General features: G+C 41.3%; 2 protein-coding genes across 5 annotated transcripts; one reads left to right on the top strand and one right to left on the bottom strand.

The window, feature by feature from the left end:
* The first annotated feature begins 97 nt into the window (after positions 1–97).
* On the top strand, positions 98–10,555 carry LOC103147029 (thymocyte selection-associated high mobility group box protein TOX-like). Its single transcript, XM_016677995.1, has 6 exons — positions 98–115; positions 1,380–1,604; positions 2,945–3,025; positions 3,631–4,119; positions 8,383–8,543; positions 9,371–10,555. Exons 1-6 carry the CDS (start codon positions 98–100, stop codon positions 9,402–9,404), a joined length of 1,008 nt encoding a protein of 335 aa, XP_016533481.1. The 3' UTR covers positions 9,405–10,555.
* Positions 9,990–21,444, bottom strand: lrrc53 (leucine rich repeat containing 53). Of its 4 annotated transcripts, none has more exons than XM_016678025.1 (9): positions 21,247–21,444; positions 16,347–16,450; positions 16,134–16,273; positions 15,948–16,046; positions 15,389–15,564; positions 15,087–15,250; positions 14,813–15,002; positions 14,515–14,707; positions 9,990–13,704 (listed from the first exon to the last, which is right to left on the bottom strand). In XM_016678025.1, exons 1-9 carry the CDS (start codon positions 21,295–21,297, stop codon positions 11,552–11,554), a joined length of 3,270 nt encoding a protein of 1,089 aa, XP_016533511.1. In that variant the 5' UTR covers positions 21,298–21,444; the 3' UTR covers positions 9,990–11,551. The 4 variants fall into 4 exon arrangements, with proteins under 4 accessions (XP_016533511.1, XP_007565159.1, XP_016533512.1 ...); XM_007565097.2 differs by lacking the exon at positions 21,247–21,444 and adding an exon at positions 18,187–20,081; XM_016678026.1 differs by lacking the exon at positions 21,247–21,444 and adding an exon at positions 19,224–20,081.
* Between the last annotated feature and the right edge of the window lie 144 nt (positions 21,445–21,588).

Genomic DNA, 21,588 nt, shown 5'->3' with positions numbered 1-21,588 from the left:
GCTATTCTGGTGTGAACTTTAAAATGGCCTGTTTGGCTAATTAACAAGAGAAGATAAACACAGCCTGTTTTTATCTGTTTTATCAACCAGCTACACAATGGCGCTCTGTCAGAAAGTTTGGTGTTGCAATGATGATTTGTGCCGAGGACGTAGTTAATTAACGACAGTATTAAGCTTTTGGTTTATGGGGAAATGAAAGATGTGGCAGTGACAGAAACGCCTTAAATTTAAGGGTGAAACAGAGTGTGATGAGTTACAAAACTAGACTAAATGAAACTGGGGAGTATTCATACAGAGTTGAATAATGTAAGAACCGGGTTTCAGTCTTAAGGTATCAGACATTGCAATAAATTCCTTCATTTTTTTACAGAAGTGCTCTGGCAACATTCGTTCTTTCCATTATTTCCAGTTTTGGCTAAGCAGTTGCGATAATTTCAACGCTGTGGCAAAACTACAAACCTACGTCCAGCGTTCTCTGCAAACCTGCAGGATTTCTGCAGCTGAAGCTGGCTTCCTGTGTGTTTAGATGTTTATAATCAAAACCCTCCTGTGACGTTTTCCACTAGTAGCTTCTTCCTCATGGGAAACTGTAGATCTCCCTATAATGTAGAAGGACATTGATTTGTTGCAAACGAAATCAATACACATGCCAGCAGCAAAACACTCCCGTCTCGGTTGACAAAGTTATGTTTAAGTTGCAAAAGCTATCATCACGTCATTAGTTTTAGGGGGTTTTTTTATTTTTAAACTAATGTAGGTTTCAATTTTAACCCCCCAAAAAAGTCAAAAATGTTACTGATACTCCCAGAGACCCTGGAGAGAGAAAAAAGTAAAAGGAAAAAAGGAATAAAAATGTTATGTTATGTTATGTTATGTTATGTTATGTTATGTTATACAAAATTATGGAATGCAAAATGGCAACAAAATAACAACCTAGGAACAATAATTATGCAGGGCTTTAGATTTTCTGATTCCAACTTTAGAAAAATGATATTTATTGGGTCTGTAAAGCGTTCTTTATGCTAATAAAGTGTTTCTGAGATTAAGTGCAGTCTATTTGTTGCTGACATGACACTTTAGCTGTGATATCATGGAAATGTTCGCTGATCAAGAGGGAATAAAATTGTACCCAATGTGAATTGCTTGAGCACTTCTGCTGACTAGACGGGATTTTCCCCTTGATTCATCATCACTGCTGACTAATAGCATCAAACTGGTACAGCAGAGGTCACAGGAAAGGTCATGCTAACAGAACAAAAAGCATATTAATTATTTTGTTACATTTTTGTTTAACTTTAATTTCGTTATTGTATTTTCTGTTGAATTTCTGCCCTCTTGTCCGGACACCTGATAACCGTCAGTCTGTTTCTTCTCGGCAGGGGGAAAAGCGACCTGCTGCAGTGGACATCTCGAAGAAACCCAAAACACCAAAGAAGAAGAAGCGAAAGGACCCCAACGAGCCGGTGAAGCCAGTGTCGGCCTACGCCTTGTTCTTCAGGGACACCCAGGCCAACATCAAGGCTCAGAACCCCAACGCCACCTTCGGAGAGGTGTCAAAGATCGTGGCCTCCATGTGGGACGGCCTGGGAGAGGAGCAGAAACAGGTAGAGCTGGACTAAACCACCTAGCAAAGAACTGGAATCACTTACACATCAAAGTAAAACAAGCTTCAATGTTTTCAGATTTTTCTTTATATTGATGTATTTATTATTACACCATTATTCTTTAATTACTTTTTTTGTTTTTGATGGTTTTAACTCTGTTAGCCTGCCTTTAATTTCCGCTCCAGTCGGGTATAATAGCTTCAGTCAGAGGCTCCTTCAAATTCACTGTAACACAGACTGCTACGGGAGATCTTTCTTGCCAACAGCCACCGACATCTACAGTAACTCTTTGAAGAATTTGAGTAACAACAATATTTAATTTCCTTTTTGGGAAAAAGCATTTTTGAATTGAATTGGATAGCCACTGCAATAATAATTAACAATACAATTTTAATCAGAATACTTTTTTTCTTCCGTTTACTTACTCTGAAATGTTTATATTCTATCTGGACTTTCTAAATTCAAGTTATCATTGTACTGTTTTATAACAAATTGTGAATGCACCAGTTGACATTCAGCTCTTGTCTTAAATGAATATAACCTAACATTAGATATGGAAGTTTAAGATAAGATATAAAACCGTCAAAATACAAACAATAATCTATGTTTTAGCAGAAAACATAGATTATTGTGTTTTAACATCAACCTCCCTGTGGGACTAGAGATGCAGATTAGCGGCTGTAATCTTATATGTTTACATGTAAATGTTCGTTAATATCTATTGTTGATAGATTGCCGAACTTCAACTTGAACTTTGGTAATTCCCAGTCCCTGTTTGAAAGATTTCTTACCAACATCATATGCTGTTGGACCGCTGCTACTCAAATGTTTCTGAAGCTGCTTGATACTTTTCTTGTGTCTGCATTTGTGCCTTATACAACCGCCAGCATCAATGTGAGAGAAAACATGTTTATCCTATTCAGTCAAACCATGAAAGGGAAATAAATGCGTGAGGTGGGAAATGAGCAGCGACACGATGTTTGTGACAGGAATCAACAGTTTTACAAAAAAAAAAACATAAACTACAACAGTACCAGTGGGACTGCCAGTCATCGCTGCACAGGCAAAGCTCCTCTAAGTGACACGCCAGCTGAATTGAAAGCGTCGAGAATCAAAGAACTGCAGAGGGTGTTTTGGGAATGCATAATTAAAGTAATCTGTTATTAACGTGTCAGTTTAACGAAATAAGCCCTTTGATGTTTAAACAAGAGTATTATGTTATTGTGGCGAATGAAGCCAATTGTAATTCTGATATGTACAGCTGTAGCTCAGTTAAAGCTGTCTGTGATGTTAATGCGATGAACTGGGTCTCATTGTTCTGGTGGATGCTTGTGTTTCAGGTGTACAAGAAGAGGACAGAAACGGCTAAGAAAGAATATCTGAAACAGCTGGCTGCCTACAGAGCCAGCCTTGTCTCACAGGTAATACACCCATTCGTTTACTCACATCTGTGGCTGATTTCCAGTCTCCATTTCGTTTTTCATGCATCTGAGCCGTTTCAAGAACCTCTTGACTGTTGAGTCACAACTGACGAGCGCTGCACCGTTACCTAGCAACCCCAGCCGAGGCTAGCCTCTCACCTAGCAACTCATGGAGCTGCAGCACGTTTGGTCAGCTGGTTTTACCACTGTATTCACCGTACAATGGCTGCTGGAAAAGAGAAGTGTTTTGTTGTTCACTTACCATCCAGAAACCACTTGCTGCATTCTTTCCGGTTGTGCAGGAGGCTCCACTTCTGCTTTTCAGAGATGGACAGTTGTATAATTGTGCATTTGTTTGCAGACATTTTCATGTGTGAGAGGAAACGTTGAGTTGAGGAGGGTGCGGCCAGCAGCAGCTCATTTGGATTTAAAGTGATAGAGCCTTAAAATAGTTCACTCTGATAGGAGCTCAAAATAAGCCAACTAAAATCTCATTACCTAAGAATGATTGTGTGACAAATGTAATGAGCACGTTTTGTGTAGCCCACAGACCCATGCTTACCTGTTCAAGTGTGACATAAATCTTTCTGTTTTGTTTCCTGCAGAGTTACAGCGACCCCTCCGAGATGAAAGCCCCTCACTCTGCCTCCAACTCCTCCCCCTCACCTACCTCAATGTTCACACCCAAACCCTCAGTGTATCCCGGCCACCCAGGTCCGCACGCTTCCCCCAGCTCAATCTCCTCCCACCCCCACTCTCTCCCGTCCCACCAGCACCCGGGCATGTACATGTCGTACCCACACCCCTCTCACTCCTCCAGCCCCGGCCTCGGCCCGCACATACCCCCTCCCCACCACCAGATCCATCCCCAACTTCAGGCTCTGTCCTCCAGAGGGACGGTGCCGCGGGCCAGCGTCCCCCACCAGGGAGCCCTGTCCCTGGGGAATGTGGCAGCAGCTTCTACCCCTCCTCTCCAGGTCAGCCCCCCCCTCCATAGTCAGGCGCACCTGGGCGGCCTGCACAGCCCGCACCATCAGCACCAGCATCTCGGCGGACACTCTCTGGGAATGACACACTCCCCTGCAATCACACAGGTCAGGCCCACTGAACATGTCGTTTTGTCGTTTTGTTTAATCAATTGTCCTGTTATTTAAATTTCACTTGTTATTTTTGTTAATAGTATCGGTCAAAAGCTGCAGATGTCGTTTTTGAATTGCTGATGAGGTTTGGGGGAAAAACTCGCTGACAGATCTATCTGAAATTAAAAACGTTGCATGAATACTGTAGAGACCTCTATGTGCACCGCACTTCTTAAACTTAATCCCTTCATGACCCGTTTACCACCATGCAGAGTTTCTGTTGTGACTAAAACTAAAACGAGAACTGAAAAGTGCTCAAGCGATAATCTGCCATATGACCGTGTCATTTTTGGAGGAAATCAAAAATGAATTAAATAGAGATCATGCCTTTTCAAATCCAATAAGACTCGTGACACACAGTGGTTGAAATACAAAAAAAGATAATTCGGGGAATTTTTCCTGCAAAATGTTTAGCCTTTCTGTTACTCCCTCTAAGTCTTGCTCTCTCTCTCAGACAGAACTGTCATAGATCTTTTTTTTTTTCTTTTCAGATATTGTCTTGCATCTCTGCGATTCCTACTTTTAAATGCCTCGCTGATACTAAAACCTGAGTTTTCTTCGCACACCCAATAAAACGAAATGCTGTGGAAATATTTTTCTGCATACGTGTTAGACGTATTCACACAATGACCCATTTAACCCAGTGCCGAGTTTCTGTCATGATTAAAACTAGAACGAGAAGTGAAAACGCACAATAAAAACCTGCCCTTTGACCAGGCATTCAATGTGCTTTCAAACAGAGGCGCAACAATTAATTAGTAAAAGATCGAAATGAGACGATTTCAGTTTGATCAGTTCCATAATCTGCGACTGAAAAATACTTTTTTTTTGTCTTTTTTATCAAAACTAAAAACTTCTACTGTTTATGTTGTGTAAGTGCACAAAAATAAAAAGCGGGTAACTTGATGAACTTTTACAAATGTAATAGAAATCAGGTAAAGGCTTGTGACACGAAGTACACTTTCATGAAGATAATTTTGAAATAGCCTAATTTTTGGTTAGAACTGGACTGGACCGTTTATCACAAACCTGCAGGACATTTTGTCTTTTTTTCATGTGGCATCGTCATCGTCAGAGATACAGGTTTGGTTTTAGCGGGTCAGATCAAATAGCTATCCAGAAACCGTTAATGACGTAACAGTGAATCTTAGAGAAAAGAAAACCTCGATGTTAGTCATAAAGGGCGATTTGGTAGCAGTAAAGCTGAGGGTGTTGGAGCCACCACCAAAGCAAGCATCGTTACTCTGAGCATCTTCCTTTCCATCACCGTTCTCTGTTTCCATCATTGTTGCTTAATTAAGACTTTTTGAGACGGGCATTCCTTTAAAGAGGAGCCCTGTGTTCACACGGTGGCACAGATGCATTTTTACTCAGCAGCCACAATGAGAACACTTTGTTTTTCTGGGTCAGGTCTTGTTACATTTCTCCTCGAACATCTTAGCAAATTTTTACTGTCGAAAAAACTCTTGAAAATGGCAAATAGTTTTGGTTTGAAAAAACCTTGTCCTGGTGCGACCAAGCTGGAGATGCGTCCTGTTGTTGCCTTACAGGAAAAATAAGCAAATTGTTGCTTTGATTTGCATTTTGTGGAGATAAATAAGAAAACAGGAATCGAAGTAATGGAAGAAAATGGATCAATGAGTCAAGAATGTAGAGCTCCGCATTAGTTATGGGGCTCTGATGGTGACATGGACAGGTCCTGGGTGCTGTGTGGAGGAGCCTGGTAGCATCATTCATAACTCATGACCCCCTCCCTCCCCTCCCCCCCACACACACACACATCTGCATTGTTTAGTCAGAGAAATCACCCTGGCATCAGCACAAGACTACAACCTCATGATGCATTCAGTGGACTGGCAGGACGTCTTGAAGAAAATGTGTCTTTCATCCTGCTACTACTCTGACTTCTCTGTACTCACAACTTTTAAAGAGGGCACACACCTCCAAATTGCATAGACTTGCTAACCGAATGAACATGTGAGCTTAACAGGCTATGCTTCAAATGGAAAACGTGTTTATCAGCCTCTTAGAGTGAAGGCCTGGCATCATATTTAGGGATTAGAGGAGGATGATGGAGGAGACTCATAGGGTTTATAAAACAGTTCTACAACAGTAGCAACAAAATGCGTAAAAGTAGCGACTTCAAGGTTCAATCGTTTGGTGATATCATCTCAAAGTGGTCGGCGAAAAAACACAGATTGTGGATTTTGTTCTATTGCCATTGGATTTTTCATCCCGTTGGTTTTACTACCTCAGTCGATATCTTATCAGTCGTTGGAGGTGGACAACCCTTCCATTGTGAGAAAAATCTTAGTTCAGATAATAAAGCAGTGCAGGTAGCGTCGTGGTAGGACTGCCAGGAACACAGATCTGGAAAATCTTACCCATTTGGTAAGTATTAAGAGCGGAGAAGCACAATTATTACCTTGACTTTGGAGTTTTACAGGTTTGCCAAATTAAAAGGTCATGGAGGCTGTAGGGTGAGCTTAGTCTGGAGTAATTGGGACCTTGAAGCACCAATATTGTTGGTAATTAGCATTTTTCTCTTTTTGGCTTCGGTTTTGTGTTGCCAGTGAAAAGAAAAACATGATTGTGGCAGTGTTTGGGTTTCGCTTCATCTGATCTTTTGCTCAGACATCAACATTTCCTATTTCCTTGCAAGTCAGTCAGTTTCTTTGATATCTTATCAGTGATTATTTTGGGATAATTAAAAGATTTCATCCTAATAAAGACGGTTTCAAGAAGATAACCTTACCGTATGTCACATTAAGAACTGAAACACACTGAGTCTTTCTTCCAGTTGGACCAACTTTATCATTCTCTTTAAAATCCCTGATTCTCATAATCTCCCATCACTCCTAGGTTTTAGAAAAAGAGTAAATAAAAAAAAGAAGAAGAAAACACAGGGAAAAACGAGAAGAGACAGTGACCGAGTTCCAAACTATTTTTTTTATGTTTTTTTCTGGGTGAAGAGTGAGAGCTGATGGGGGAAGGGAGGGAGGGAGAGACAAAGGAGGCAGATGGGGTCTTTGTGAAGGAGTAAAGGAGAAGAATTTGCTCGACAATAGATGAATAGGTGAGGTAGAGGAGGAGAGGGGGACGGGAGCGGGGGGAGAACTCAACCACCTGCTGTCCTCCCCTTTCTCCTCTTTCACTCACAACGCTCAGATTAACTTCCCTTTCACTCCCTCTTCTTCTCCTCCCTGCACAAACGCTCACGTCTGCACGTTGTCGTCGCGCACCCTCGTTTCTCAGTCCCCGTTTCTCCTGAGTGTCCTCAGGTTGGAGAAATGTTCACCTCCTTCTCCGTCTCCTGCTCCACCTCCTGTGTTTTCATCCTCCCTTTTACTCCGCCCACCTCCTTCACATATGATGCAAGACGCTCAAGCCTCACTAATTGCCGCTGATGAACCTGTGATTGATTTGAAACCTTTTCACTTCGCTTACGTTGCAAACGTTTACGTCCCAGTTCATCTAGAAGCCTCTTTTCTGAATCGGAAGGTTTTTAAGACCCGCTGATATAAAACTTCAGCTATCTATGAACTAATTCAGGCTGAAGAAGATGATGAACACCTGCTCAATGATGCAAAAAAATATATAAAAAGTATAAAAAGCATGGCATGTATTCGCGTTTAGCTCTGTTGACTCTGATGCAACTAGATAAAATCTGGTGAAAACAAATTACCTTTAGAAGTCACCTATGCAAATAGTGTCCGTGTGTGTAATTCATCTTCAGTTTTAATATTACAACTATTCTGTGAAACCCTCAGTTGCAAAGCTTGAAAATTAATGTTCTTCATCCAGTCTCAATTTGAGTTTTTCACAATTATGAGGAAAAAAATTAAGACTCCAGATGTGCAAAGCTGGAAGATACATACCCAATAATTTAAGAGCTGGAACTGGAAAGACTTGGTAACTCACATGGACTGAATACAAATGAACACCAAACCTTTCACAGTTGCATTTATGAACGGTATCCCTTCCACTTAGTTATTATTATTATCATATCCCAGTTGAAATATGTTGGCATTTGCAGTTGTAACATCACAAAATGTGCAAAAAGTGCGAATACTTCTGCATGGCATTGCATATTTATGCTATGCACTTTAATTTGTTTCCCATTTTAATCCTCTGGTGGAGGATATATTTACTTTTACATGAGCAGAAAAACGTAATGACCTCATCTTAAACTTGTTTTGTTTTGCTGCTTCGTTCCAGGGCTACCATCCTTCACTCCAGTCTGACTACCAGTCAATGGGCGGAGCGATGCTGAATAGTGGAGCAGTAATGTCTCCATCAGTGGACTACCACCAGCTGGGCCGCCACACACCAAACCACCACCCTTCCTTGGACTGGAGCACTGAATACCATGGCAACGGGTTGGTATTAACACCACAGTTCGCCGCGGGTTAACGTCTCTCCATCCTCGGAGACGTAAAAGTCCCAAGTATGAAACTGTGTTTAGCATAAGTAGACATAAAATAAATGTACTCAGTTTTAAACACACTGAAAAGGCCTCTTTGTGTCTTTATATAGAGTTGTGTAAGTTTAATGTTACCTCCTGTCACAGGATCACAACACATTTCAAACCTGAACTTTTATGATGTCCAAATTTCATTTTGAATATTTACAACTATCAAGCCAATAATACTTATCAAAACTAATAAGGCAAAAGTGAAAATGGCTGTACAATTGACCTCATCAATTGTACAGCCATTTGAAAAAATTGAAAAAAGGGAACCAAAGCAAACTTCAGTGGGCACCCACACCCCACCTTCTAGCTACACCCCTGCTCGGGTGAAATTTGACAGATTTTTCAAGAGAACGATCTGCAAAAAAAAAAGGGATTTTGGCTTGTTATATGTTGTTTGAGAATGGTTACAGTTTTCTTATCACTCCTCAGAGCAGAACCCCGCATGCTTCATTTGTTCAATGTTTCCACTTGTCTTTGTCACATTTTCCTCTCATGGTGAAACCAACTTCTTTTCTTCAAACACGCAGAAAAAAAAATTACACTTCTGTCATTTTCACCGACGTTAACCTTTTAAGAAGGCAGTTGAATAGAAAGTTTTGTCAAAATTATTTTATTAGTTTTTGTCCATTCATTTCTAAAGCTTATTTTCACGTTTTAAAAAGACCAGCAAGCACTTCTCTTTAGAAAGACGAATCTTAGCTGACGACTGATCTCTTTGTTTTCCTCCAGAAGTCTTCAGAGAGACAAACCGCTGTATCTGAGCTAATCTCGGGACAAAACGGCACCAAATATGGACCCTTATACTGCCACAACGGGAACTCCAGCACTGAGTCGGGCCTGGTTCTCGCTTAACGCCCAATCAAATCTCCAAACACGAAACGGACTCGCAGTGGACTTGTCATCAAAGTGTGAACTAAAACTTGAATTCAGCACTTAAAAGAAAAAAAAACAAAACAAAACAAAACCCCAAGAAGAAGAAAAACCGAATGAGTTTGTATATATTACTACTATCTCTTTAAAGTATAGCAGTGTTTACAATGTGGCATAAGCGTCTGTTAATGGCTGTATCACTCACTGCGTAATTGTTCCCATTTCTGCTGAAAATAAGAGTGAGTGGAAAGAGGTGGGTAGATCCTGTGCTGTGAACCACGCGGACTGGTGTACATACCCCCCAACATTTGAATATTTTCTGTCTTCGCAGAAGTTTTTCATACCTAGTTTCTTGTTTCTACTGAGGACGGTGATTATAATCGGCGCCAGGAGGTTCTGTAGTAGGTCATGTGTAAATTGCTGTAACATAATTGGTTAAAAGGAAAAATTTAAAGCCAGCCTTTGTTTTTTTTTTCTTTTCTTTTTTTTCCTTTGAGCTGAAAGTTGCTGTGTTTTCTTTGCGGTCAAAGCCAAAAGAAGCACAGCATTAAAAACGTAACAATATAAACCAAATATTACTCCGGTTGTGTTTCCCCCCTCCGACTCTTTGCTTAAATGATGAACTCCCACAGGTTTGGGTGACTCTGAAAAGGGAAGACATTGATTAAAACCCCAGTTTATGTTGCTTTTTTAAAGATAAACAGAAGAACCCTCCCCCCTGCCCCCACTTGTTTATCCAGGCTCTAAATGTGAATAAATGTCTAAGATGAAATAACTTTCATTGTTCTCTTGAAGAAATCTGAAATATTTTAGTCCCTGAGATGATAAAATGTTAAACATTTCCTGTTTAATAAAAGAAGTACTCCTTTGTATGAAGCCAGCTTTTCCTCCTGGCATATGTCTGTCGATAATACGGATTTGGATCCAAGCAAGTGTGAGTGTGTGAGGTGTTAATAAGACCGCAGAGTGGCTGACTGGTTTGCATGGTCTCTTTTATCATCTCTATTTCTCTGTGCTCAGAGACTATTTAAAAAAAACAACAAAAAACTGTAACTATTGCCGGGTTGGCTGTGTTTTCATGTTTTTTTTTTGTTTGTTTTTTTATTAAACTGAGGTTTGTTTTTGTGTTGAGGATAATGGAAAGAGGCATCTCTCTGTTGCTCTGTATCTCTTTGTATTCATGTGTTTTATTTTGGCAGATGAAAGGACTCTGGGCATCAACCATGAAGATTTTCTTATTTTTAGATTCTAATAATGTGTTTGAGAATAAAGTCGATGCTGCACCGATGTGCAGTCGTTACTTCAAAACATGTTTCATGTTGTTTATCGCCGAGCGGTTGGCAATACCTTTATCTGACTGCAGCTGGATATTTGTACATAACCTTACTGCACCCATACGCCGCAGCGTTACCTTCTCCGTTTATGAGCAGTGATTTGGGATTCAAAAAGAAATGGCTTTAATGTAGAGGCAGGTTATAAAACTTAAGACTTATAAGACTTAAATATTCAAGAAGATGGACAATACGTGTGGCCTATCAGACGGTGCTGAAGAAGAGTACTGAAAACATAAAAAAAGATGTAAACAAAACAACTAATAAAACGTGAATAATCAACATACAGTTGTAACCTCTGCTTTAATGCAAAGGTTGCTGCTTGTTGACAGTGGAAGCCATTTTGAAGGAACAGAAGTAATAAGAAGCAACTGGAGCAGGTTTTGGACGTAACCCCGTCCCTGCAGGTAGATCACGCAGCAGCCGGACAAGCCGTGCCGGCCAATCATCCATAGCTGTTTCGGTCTCATCCCTTCCGCTCACAGGCCAACATTTTGTGCGTTTAGCACATACACTTTAGGATCTCAAACTGTCTCAACAAGTGCAACTGTCTTACACACAGGTTTGGTTTCTCTTCCCCCCACCACCAACACCAATTGGATATTTTTAGACAGTTCATCAATATCAACTGCACTTCCTCCATTCACTGTTTTTTTTTTTTACTCAGATCTTTACACACCCGAATTTAAAAAGGAACCAATGATCTGAGCTGCTAGAGGATTTTCCTCTCTAGAGCTGTAGGCGGCCGGTTTGATGTTTTTTCTGGAAGAACCAGCCTCAGCTTCCTCCGGCTCGGTGAGGAGCCTCCTTCTTCTGACAGGTACTCCTGCTGCAAGAGGGCCGCCCCTCCAGCAGCTGGGGAGGATTCACCTGGTATGGACAGACTAGGAGCTGATTGATCCATTACAGACGTATTGTCTGCCTTCAGACATTCTCCTGATCCTCCTACCTGAGGTCCTTCAGTTTGAGCCACACCCTCAGGAGGCATATTGACAGACATTTTCTCCACTCTCGTTTCTGAGGTTTCCCCCGACGTCTCGTCTTGATCCTGTTCAGGGAGGTTGTCTTTAGTAGAGGGGGCTTGTGACTCAGTGGTCGATTGAATCTGTCCCTGTCCGCTCTGAATGTCTTGACTGTGAGTTAGATCAAGCTTCGGCGCCGCTGCAGATGCAGAACCGTCGACCTGCGTCTGGCTGTGACCCAATGCAGCTGGGTTATTAGCTGGGTTTGCTAAACTCAAGACAAGACCATCAGATGTAGAGGTAAGAAGTGGAGCTGTGGGGTTTCTACCTGCTTGTAAAGGATTGGCTTGTATAATTTTGGCCAGAAGAGCAGGATTTGAGGACCTGGTCGATACTGCAGGTTGTCCAGCGAAGCTTTCTGGAGCTACGTTAAACCCACTGAGTGTTACGCCAGGAGCAATGGGATTAGCCAGACCCCCGGTAAGCAGTGGATAGGATCCTGAGGACATGGTGTTGAGCAAAGCCTTCCCTGCTTGAAGAGACAGGGTGCTTCCAGTTAGCTGTGAGCCAGGCGAGTTCAGCAAGGAAAGGTTGGTAGTACGATTCCTGTCAGCTGGACCGAAGGAGAAGGGATGCTGGAAAGCCAGCTGAGCCCCACCCAATGCCAGTCCCGCAGTCTGGTACTGGAGAGTCTGGAGGTTTTGTGCAGAGACGATGGTGCCGTCAGGCGGCTGGGAGATGTTTTGGTTCTTTTCTTGGTCACCTTCTGCACTTTTATCTCTTTTAGATGTGCTGCTTTTATGCTCTCCTTTGTCTGCCTCCTCCGTTTTGGAGGACTTTCTCTTCTTCTCTCTGCTACTCTTAGATCTCTTGCCAGATTTCTCTTCTCCTTCCTCCTCTTCGCCTTTTCCATGCCGTCTTTTCTCTTTACTCGTCTTGGAGCTTGTGTTCTTGGTGTGACCATGCTCATTTTTCTTCCTCGGATGGACTTTGCTTTTTTTTAAGGGGTTTAAGTTCAATTTGACCTTCATCAAATGGCTGGACTGGACTCTGTGTCTCCTGTTTTTCTCGTTGCCTCTGGGAATTGCCTCCTCCTCCTCCTCCTCCAGACTTTCCTTGCCTCGATTAGTTCTTGAACTTGTCAGATCAAACTTTACATTTTTTGCCTCTCTTTTTACCTCTGTGTTCATCTTTCTAAACGGCTCCCTCCTTACCTTGCCATTGAAATCAGAGACGTCCATTTGGTTGGAGTGAGGCGTCCTGTGTGTCAAGTTCTCCTCTGGAGGTCTGGAGGTCCTGTGGCAATTTCTTTCTTCCTCATAGCTTCTGCTCTTTGATTCATCATCAGTCCAGTGGTTGCCCATGTCACCGTCAGCCTTGTAGGGTGGAACATTGTCTGACGTTTCTCTCAGCAGATGAAAAGATGAGTTGGCGATGTGGGGAGGAACCTTGTTAGAGACATTCCAGCTGTAATTCTGTTGTTGAATAACTCCTCTCCTTCTCTCCTCTTCCACCATCATCCTCGATTTCCTTCTCTCCTGGACATCTTCAGCCTCAGGTCCTCTGTTTGCCCACTTACCCTTTCTCATTTGGTTCGGCATCTTCCCATTAGTGTTGCAATGAGGGCAATGGACATTGCTACCATTTTCTTCAGCTCTGGACTTAAACATATCCATCCTTTCGTCCAGCGTCATGGACTCTTTGCTCCATTGTTGACTGCTGTTGGCTTGCAAGAAAAAATCCCTCGTCCTCTCCTGATCTCCGAGTTGATTTACATGGTTAGCAGTTGTTCTGTCTTTGTCCCGTTCCTCCTTCAGTCTTTGGCTCTCTTTCTTCTTCTTCTTCTTCTGTTGAGAGACGTGGTAACAGATCAAGACTGCAAGCAGGGTCAAAGCGACTCCTCCTGCGGAGAAACACAACAGGAAACAATAAAAATTTACAACCACAATTTGAGGGGAGCGGGGCGTTAGATTTGTTAGAGCATGTGATGTTTTACTGTGTATGACACTGACAACTATGTCTTTGATTATTTTACACCATAGCTCAAATTTGTTTACAGCAAGGACTGCCTTAGTAGATACAACACTTTCCAAGAACCAGGCCAGCTATTTTTTAAACAAGAGGAAATCATCATTGATCGATACTGAGAATGTCCTCGGTTTTTCTGTGGGGAGTTTGCATGTTTTCTCCGGGAATGGGTTGTTTTTGTCTTCCTCTCACAGTTCAAAATTGTTTACACGTCCGGTATGTATTGACAATATTTTTTAAATTTCTGTCTGGCCGTAAAGTTTGAAAGCCGGGAAAAAGAGACGCTGAAATTGGGGATATGACTCTTGCCCATAATAATATCAAAAAAAGAGATGGTTTGAACTTCCTCCTCCTCTCTCTGCAATTTGGTAAAAATAAATAAATAATAATAATAATAATAATAATAATAATAATAATAATTGGAAGAAAATCCCTTTCAGACGAACAGCATCCAAATCCAGAGGGAGTAATTATCCAAAACGTGAACACCACCATGAGTGGCACAATTCTAGAAATCTAGAATGTGCTACAGTTTGTACCAGCATCACTTTTCTGAGAGGTTTCAAACATGTGAGAGTACCGCAAAAGAGGTTAGTCTAAGTACCAGCAGTGGGAGTTGTACCACAGCATGAGAACCAATGGGGGGAAACCAGCTTTTCTTCCCGGCACCGATTAATATTCTGACCTAGGAAGCAGATGACTGCAGCTATGGCCAGGTCTCGAGCGTACTGCTGAGGCGCCACGCTGCCTCTCGCCTCTATCTGCACCGTGATGTTCTGATTGGACGGCACGCAGTTGGCTTCAGTCAGCTCCAGCACCGTGGTCACAGCCGGGTTGTCCGCACTCACACACATCATCCGACGGCCATTGTACAGCGCCTGAGGACAACGGGACGTACGGGTGTTAGTTTTCAAGAAACCTGTGCTCTGAGATCTTTACTGTCACAGGTAACGAGTTTGCACGACGACGTCGCACATGCGTACCTTGTCCGGCTCCTGGATGAAGCTCGTCAGGACGGCAGCCAGCTCCAGCAGCTCGCATGTGCAGTTCCACGAATTGAGGTCCAGGTTCAGGTTCGACAGCCACACAAGGTAGGAGAAAGCCTCTGGAGGAACTGAACTCAGACGGTTTCTGGAGAGATCCAGGCTCCTCAAGCTAACCAGACCTCGGAAGCTAAAAGCACGATACGGTGGGCATATAAGATGGTATAACCTGGGTGAATTTTCATATATATATTTAAAAAAAAAATTGCATTACCTGTTTCTGTCCAGAAAATCTATCAAATTATCCGAAAGATCCAGAGTCTCCAGGCTCCTGAAGTCGTTCAGAGGAAAGGATCCAGGGTTCAGCCTGGTGACCAGGTTTCCCTCCAGCTTCAGGCTGAGCAGAGCCTTTGTGCCTGTAAACCAACCAGCCTGGATCTGCACACCAGCAAGAGGAGCACGTTACTGCCTTGATGATTTAGCCCTGCAACGTGTCGCTAAAGCCAACGAGAAGGCGGCCTTTGCGTTCAGTCGCCTTGAAATAAAATATTGGATTTGCCCCGTGAAGACACGCACCATGTTGATGTGATTGTGGCCCAGCGCAAGAACTTCCAGCTGGCTGAGATTGATCAGCGCTCCACCCTGCAGAGCCTGGCTGGTCAGGAGGTTGTGGTCCAACAGCAAAGTGTGGAGGAAAGGCAGGTTTCTGAAGGCGTCCTCACTAAGCTCTGAGATGTGGTTGCTGCTCAGGCCTGTAGACGTGAAGGTTTATGCATCCTGTATTAGTGATGTACACAAATATTATGCGTAGCTCTACAAAAGTATTTGAATCACACTTTGCCATGCTACAAGCAAAAGCTTGAACGAGTTGCATTAGTATTTAATGTCATAGATCGACACAAAGTAGAGAAAATAGTAACTTCTATACTTCTTTGTAATGCAAATCAAATTCAGTCGGGTTTGATGGAGAGCACTTTGAGGTTTTTGCACAGATTCTCAGTTTGAGTAAGATCTGGATTTTGACTGAATCTCTCTAACATAAGAATAGATTTTGGTTGTATGCTTAGTGCCAAGAGTACGACCATTTTTGCAAGCTAGTGTCTGTGCATCCAACCCATCCTCGTTTTGTACTGACCTATAACCGTGATGTTCCTGAGGACAGACAGCGAGGCCTGCTGGACCACAGAGATGGAGCCCTCAGTTAGCAGCAGAGCCTGGGTCGAGTCTGCAGCATCTGCTCAACGACACACACACAACAGTAGCAGCCACACACTTCTCTAAAACAGGAGGACACTTGAGGAAGAAACTGTGTGAGTCGTACCAATGATGTTAGCAAGCCTCTGACAGATGACTGCATCCTCCGAGCAGACCGCACAAGAAACGGGGCAGGCTGGAACACGCTGGGCTTCGACGACTGGCAGCAGGAACATCAGCAAAACACCTGGACACGAATTCAGACATCTGTTTTCTTTTCAGCAGAACTTCATGACATTTTGCTGTTAATATAATCACGGAGCAAGCTGAGAGTTCTCACAGGTCATGGTGTACTACAGAAGAGTCGACATGGCGACGAGGCAGCATCTCTTCCACGCAGCTCTCACTCGATGCAGCTTCGTTATTGTCACCATCGCGTTTAATCTGAAAATACATGGTGAAAACACTAAAATGACGTCTTTGCACAACTAATCTTGAAAATAAACCCAATGATAAAAGCTGATTAAAACCAACAAATTATTTGCTTAAACTCTGGAAGATGATGTAGCCTTAAGTTGAGGTTTTTATTTCATAAATAAAAGCCTGAAAATACAGAATCGGGTTTGATGGAGAGCACTTTGAGGCTCTTTGTGTGTGTCATACCCTGCTGACTACCAGGAAAAAAACATATTGTCCAGTCACCATTTTTTTTTTAAATCCCACAGTCTTTGTAAGGTAATTAGAATATTTATGCACTTACTTTGTCTCTTCCCATTAAATGTGTTATTACTGTTGAATGCCATTTTTATTAATTAGAAAAAGGTAAAGTCCCACCCCTTCACATGTGGTGTCATTGAAAAGCCCTAAATGTCCTCTCTAGATACCAAAAGGAATTAATTCAGTAGAATGCAGGGTGTGGGAGACATTCAAGTTTAGAAATGTCCTCTACAGAGGACAAAAATGAACTACTGGTAGTCAGGAGGATATTGCAGTTGTGCACGCATTTCTAACTAAGATTTGAATATTCAAATCAAGCATTTAAACATTCAAGCAGGAGAGCAGTAGAGAAGGTTTTTGTTTTGTTGCTAGGCAGACAAACAGGATGCTGAGTGATGGCTGACGGCCAAACACTGAGGCCTATCGGGTTTCTGCTGAAGCACCTTCGCTATCGGGCTGCATTTCCCTGAGTCGTCTGTTATGAAACAAGTTTGTGTTATGTTGCAGTACAAACTTTTACCAGAATCGACCATCAGAACAACCACAGTAAAACAAAAAAGAAAAAAAAAAAAGTGGCTTCCTTTATCGCAGTGCAACATCTTTGCATCTTCACACCACAAGAAATGTATTTGATCCTCTGATAAAAACCTAAACAGCTTTACTGACTCAGAGTCAGTCAGAGGTTAACAAATTCACCGTTGGCATGAATTTCATAGAATGGAATGAGCATAAAGCAGATTATTTAAGTGGATTTAAGGAAGAATTGGGTGCAGAATTTTAAATTAATAAGAATTTTCATTTTTAAAATCATACATCTGAATGTATGATTTATTATGTCTCAAATATGGACATAAACCCTTTTAATATTAAATATTATTGGGCAAGTTGAAAATCATGGCATCATTTTGACTAAAATACGATAAGTCTTCATTTAGATTGGTTGGTTTTTGGTCAAAATTTAACTTTTAAGCAAAATTCATACATTTTTAACAACAACAAAACTAACAACCACCAAGGATCAAATTGATCGTAAACTGAGAAAGTGACCATGAGATTAAACATGCAGATTATTACAACTTGGACACAGTTGGATGTTCCAAATCAGAATCACAAAAGAAGCTTGTAAATGGTTAAAAGGGTGTAGCTTCTCCAGCGATACGTTTATTTTAATTTTCTAGAAGCGCGCCGCTCATGACGACAGCACGTTGCTCTGCTACGTCAGTTCCGATTTGTTCTTTTTGTAGACTTATGTTCTTAATTTTTTTTCTTATTCTTCTTGGTTGAGGCATTGCATGTTTGAATAATTATTCCGTCTGGTTTTGAATGCTGTGCAGCTGGTAGAACTTTTTACTATTATCTTTTTTCCCCCCTTTCAGAGAGTTGTTGTGATGCATAAGAGTGTGGGAACAGTGCGCTGTTTTTACAACTTGGGAGCGACTGCCATCTCGAAGCTCAAAAATTACCTGAGGTACCAGAGGAGTAAACAAGGAGGCTTCATGGACCGAAGAGCAGAGAGAGAAAGAGAAAATTCAAACCGTGTCTTCCGTCAAACACAATGCTTGAGGGACACACCCCCGACTTTCTGACCGTACAACCAGGCAGAAACTTAAAAGAGGAGCAGCCAAAGCAAACGACACGGATCAGCAGTGCTCGCCGGCGACAGATAGTGCCAACCAGGACATGTAACTGTGAATTATCCTGCCTTGATTTTGTGCTGTTAAGACAGAAAGACAGCGACGGTCTGCAATCAGAGGCCTATTTAGCGTTGACGCAAGACTGGCTGCTACCCAGCGTCACTTCCTGTCCAGAGCGTCACCGTCCTTAACAACCTATTTGAAGGTGCTTGGATGATGTTAGTCATGACATTTAATTTCCCTTTTAGGATAAATAAAGTGTTTTTGAATCGAACTAAGATGAATTGAAGTGAATTAGATTTAATTGAATTTAAATGAAATATTTGTGATGGTTGACGTTTACATGGAGCCTGAGTGTCTATTTGTTTTTGTTTTTTTAATCTGGTGTAGATTAGAGAAAAATTTCAAACGTGTTTATCCAGATTCCTGGGAAAAGAGTCATTATAAGAACGTGCAAAATTATAGTTCTGCCTTAGTTTACTGGAAAAAAAAGTATAAGAAAATGGCCCCATCACACTATTGTGGTCATCTGCTGCCCATTTATGTTAAGGAAGCATAAACAAACAATTAGTTGATTAAACTGAGAAGCGAACTGGGCCCACATCTGCATGTCAGCACCTCAGCTGCACATGTAGAGGAAATACCAAAGAAACTCAGAAAACTGTTTACAGGCTCTATAATTCTCTAATATGGTGGGTAGGGATGGGGGGGACTGTTGTTAATTATGTCTAATTGGTAAAATAGGACCAAAATATATTTACGTGCATCAGATGGGGATCATTAAAAAATACTCTGTAATGCATAGCTCTGACCATGATGTGCACATGCAGGATTACTGTATGAGGAGCTGTGAAAATGATAAATACCACATGTTGAGGGGACAAGTTGTAGATTTAGCTGGGAATGTGCAAAAACACGGGCTGACAGGACGATGCCTGGTCTGAAAGTTTGGCACCAAATGGAGGCTTTCAGCATGACGACGATCCAGAGCATGCTGCCAAAACATGACAAAGAGTTTCGAAAAGGGAAGCAGAGAAAATGAAACATCGGATGATTATGTTACTTAACTCTAATCCAACCAAAAAGAAAAAGAAGAAGAAGAAGAAGAAGAAGAAAAAACGCCTCTGAGGCTTGTCTCCTGAAAAATGAAAAGGTCATAAAAAAGGTCATAAAAGAAATCCCAGAACTTTTCTTCCAAATCTGTTTCACAATATTCATGACACATTTTATTTATGAAAAAAAATTATTAGGACTTTAAAAAAAAAAAAATCTAAGTTTGAATATTTTGTGGTGAAGTTTTTTTAGGTTGACTTTTTATGAGGTCCTTACTTTAGGTTCATCCTGTTGAGATTCTTGTTTTCACGTCTTTGTTTAAATTTTTATATTTGTTTTTTTTCTCCAGTCATCATTTTCATCTTTTTGTCCTCTTAACACCACCCCATTTTTTTCGTTTTTCAAAGTTAAGCCCCATTTTCTACAGACCCCTTTCAGCTCCAGGTTGTAGAGTAATCTTTCATTTGACTAACATTTTTCTTCTGACTGGAAGCAATCCTCTATCAAAGTTTTTGAGCCAAAGTCGGAACCTGAATCTGCTGGAGTCTGTGGAAGGAGTTAAAGATTAGGGTGACGTCCAGGAGGCCTTCCAACCTCAGAGAACTAGAGCTCATCATGCAAGTCTAAATCTTTAAAATACCAGCAAGAACGTACAAAATGCAAAATGTTGGTCAGCAATTACAAGAAGGGTTTGCTTGCTGTAGAGATTTTTCTGTTGGTTATTGAGAAAAGAGTAATTCTGAAAGGGACTTTTTTATATATATAAAATGTTAGTAAACCCAGAATCTATTTTCTTTCAGAATGTATGCATATTTTCATATTATCTTTATCTTTTCTTTTCCAATCAGAAACAAACTTCCTAGTTTGAATGAAAGTAATCTTTAGAAATGTGCCAAGGCTATGAATTATATAATTTGGGGTTTAATTGTATGCAAATATCTGATTCGAGTTGTATTTGTGGGCAATCTACAGCCGGTTTTGGCTGAACTCGGTGGCTGTTCTGTTCTTTTTTTTTTTTTTTTTATAATTTCCTGTAATGTAGAGCTTTCTATACATTTTTTCAGTCTTGTGGGTTTTTGGGGCATCTAAAAATCAACTTCCTGTCGTCATGTTTCCTGAAAGCACTTCAAAAGCTCACAAGAGGCAGAGTTGTCTGTTTCTTTTTCAGCAAATCTCAAACAGGAAGTGAATTCACATTTGAAATCAGATTGAAAAATGCCTGGGCTTTGGTAGCTTGGATGACATATTTCAGCTGAAAAGTATTTTATTTGTGATCTTTCATCAAATAAAGCTAAATTATATGCAGCTGATTAGTTATTTTTCACTTTACTAACAAGTATTAAGATTTCCAACAATTGGACAAGCTCTGCTGCTCAGCTAATAATCTTTACGTTGATGTCAGCAGATACTGGAGTATCGTAAACCGCAACGTTCTTAAAATCACTTCGATCGATTCTGCGCTCTGATGGAAGCTGCTGAAAACTGCAGCTTGATTCGAAATGAATGCAACATTCAGGTTTTGCTCACAGCAGACTTTCTGAAAGCCTGAAAAATAGTTTTTGTTGATCAGGTTTACTCTATCTACAAGCTGTCAGATTTAAAGAGACACCAACATGATCTCAGTGACAACATTGACAATGTAGCCAAAAGAAACATGAAACATTTCAGTTTTCTAAGTAGAGCACTAAACCGAGAAATACAAGCAGATTCTGCTCATATATACATTTTTTTTTTTTTTGTGCGTGTGAGCCATCTACTCCATTACCAAAGCCAATACAGATCAGCGTTCAGGTTGTGTTTTCCAGCTCATCATTTAAGAAGATACAAAGTCCTTACCTTTTTAGTTAAAACCCAAAGATTCCCTCCCTGCTGACGAACGCTCGGCATGCCTCGCTCCCATCCTGAGACACACACGCAGGTCTGACAGCTGAATTAAAACTCAAATTCCCTGCATTCACCAGTTGCCACGGAGACCTAAACATGTTCGGGTGTGTTGATCTTGGGTTACCTGGTCACTTTCTGAGCATGCTCAGTAGAGCTTCATGTCACCTGAGAAACACGGGTGTCCCGTCTGACTCAAGAGTGTTGAAATTTACACCAAATGCCGACTTGTTTTTGAGCGTCAGTCGTGTGCGACAAGTTCAGAACAGCTCTGTTTTATTAGTCTGATTTATTATC

The sequence above is a fragment of the Poecilia formosa genome, unplaced genomic scaffold (assembly GCF_000485575.1).
Source record: "Poecilia formosa unplaced genomic scaffold, Poecilia_formosa-5.1.2 Scaffold172, whole genome shotgun sequence".
Taxonomy (NCBI): Eukaryota; Metazoa; Chordata; class Actinopteri; order Cyprinodontiformes; family Poeciliidae; genus Poecilia; species Poecilia formosa.
Note: the sequence above shows the minus strand (reverse complement) of the source record. Positions and strands in the feature narration are given on the sequence as shown.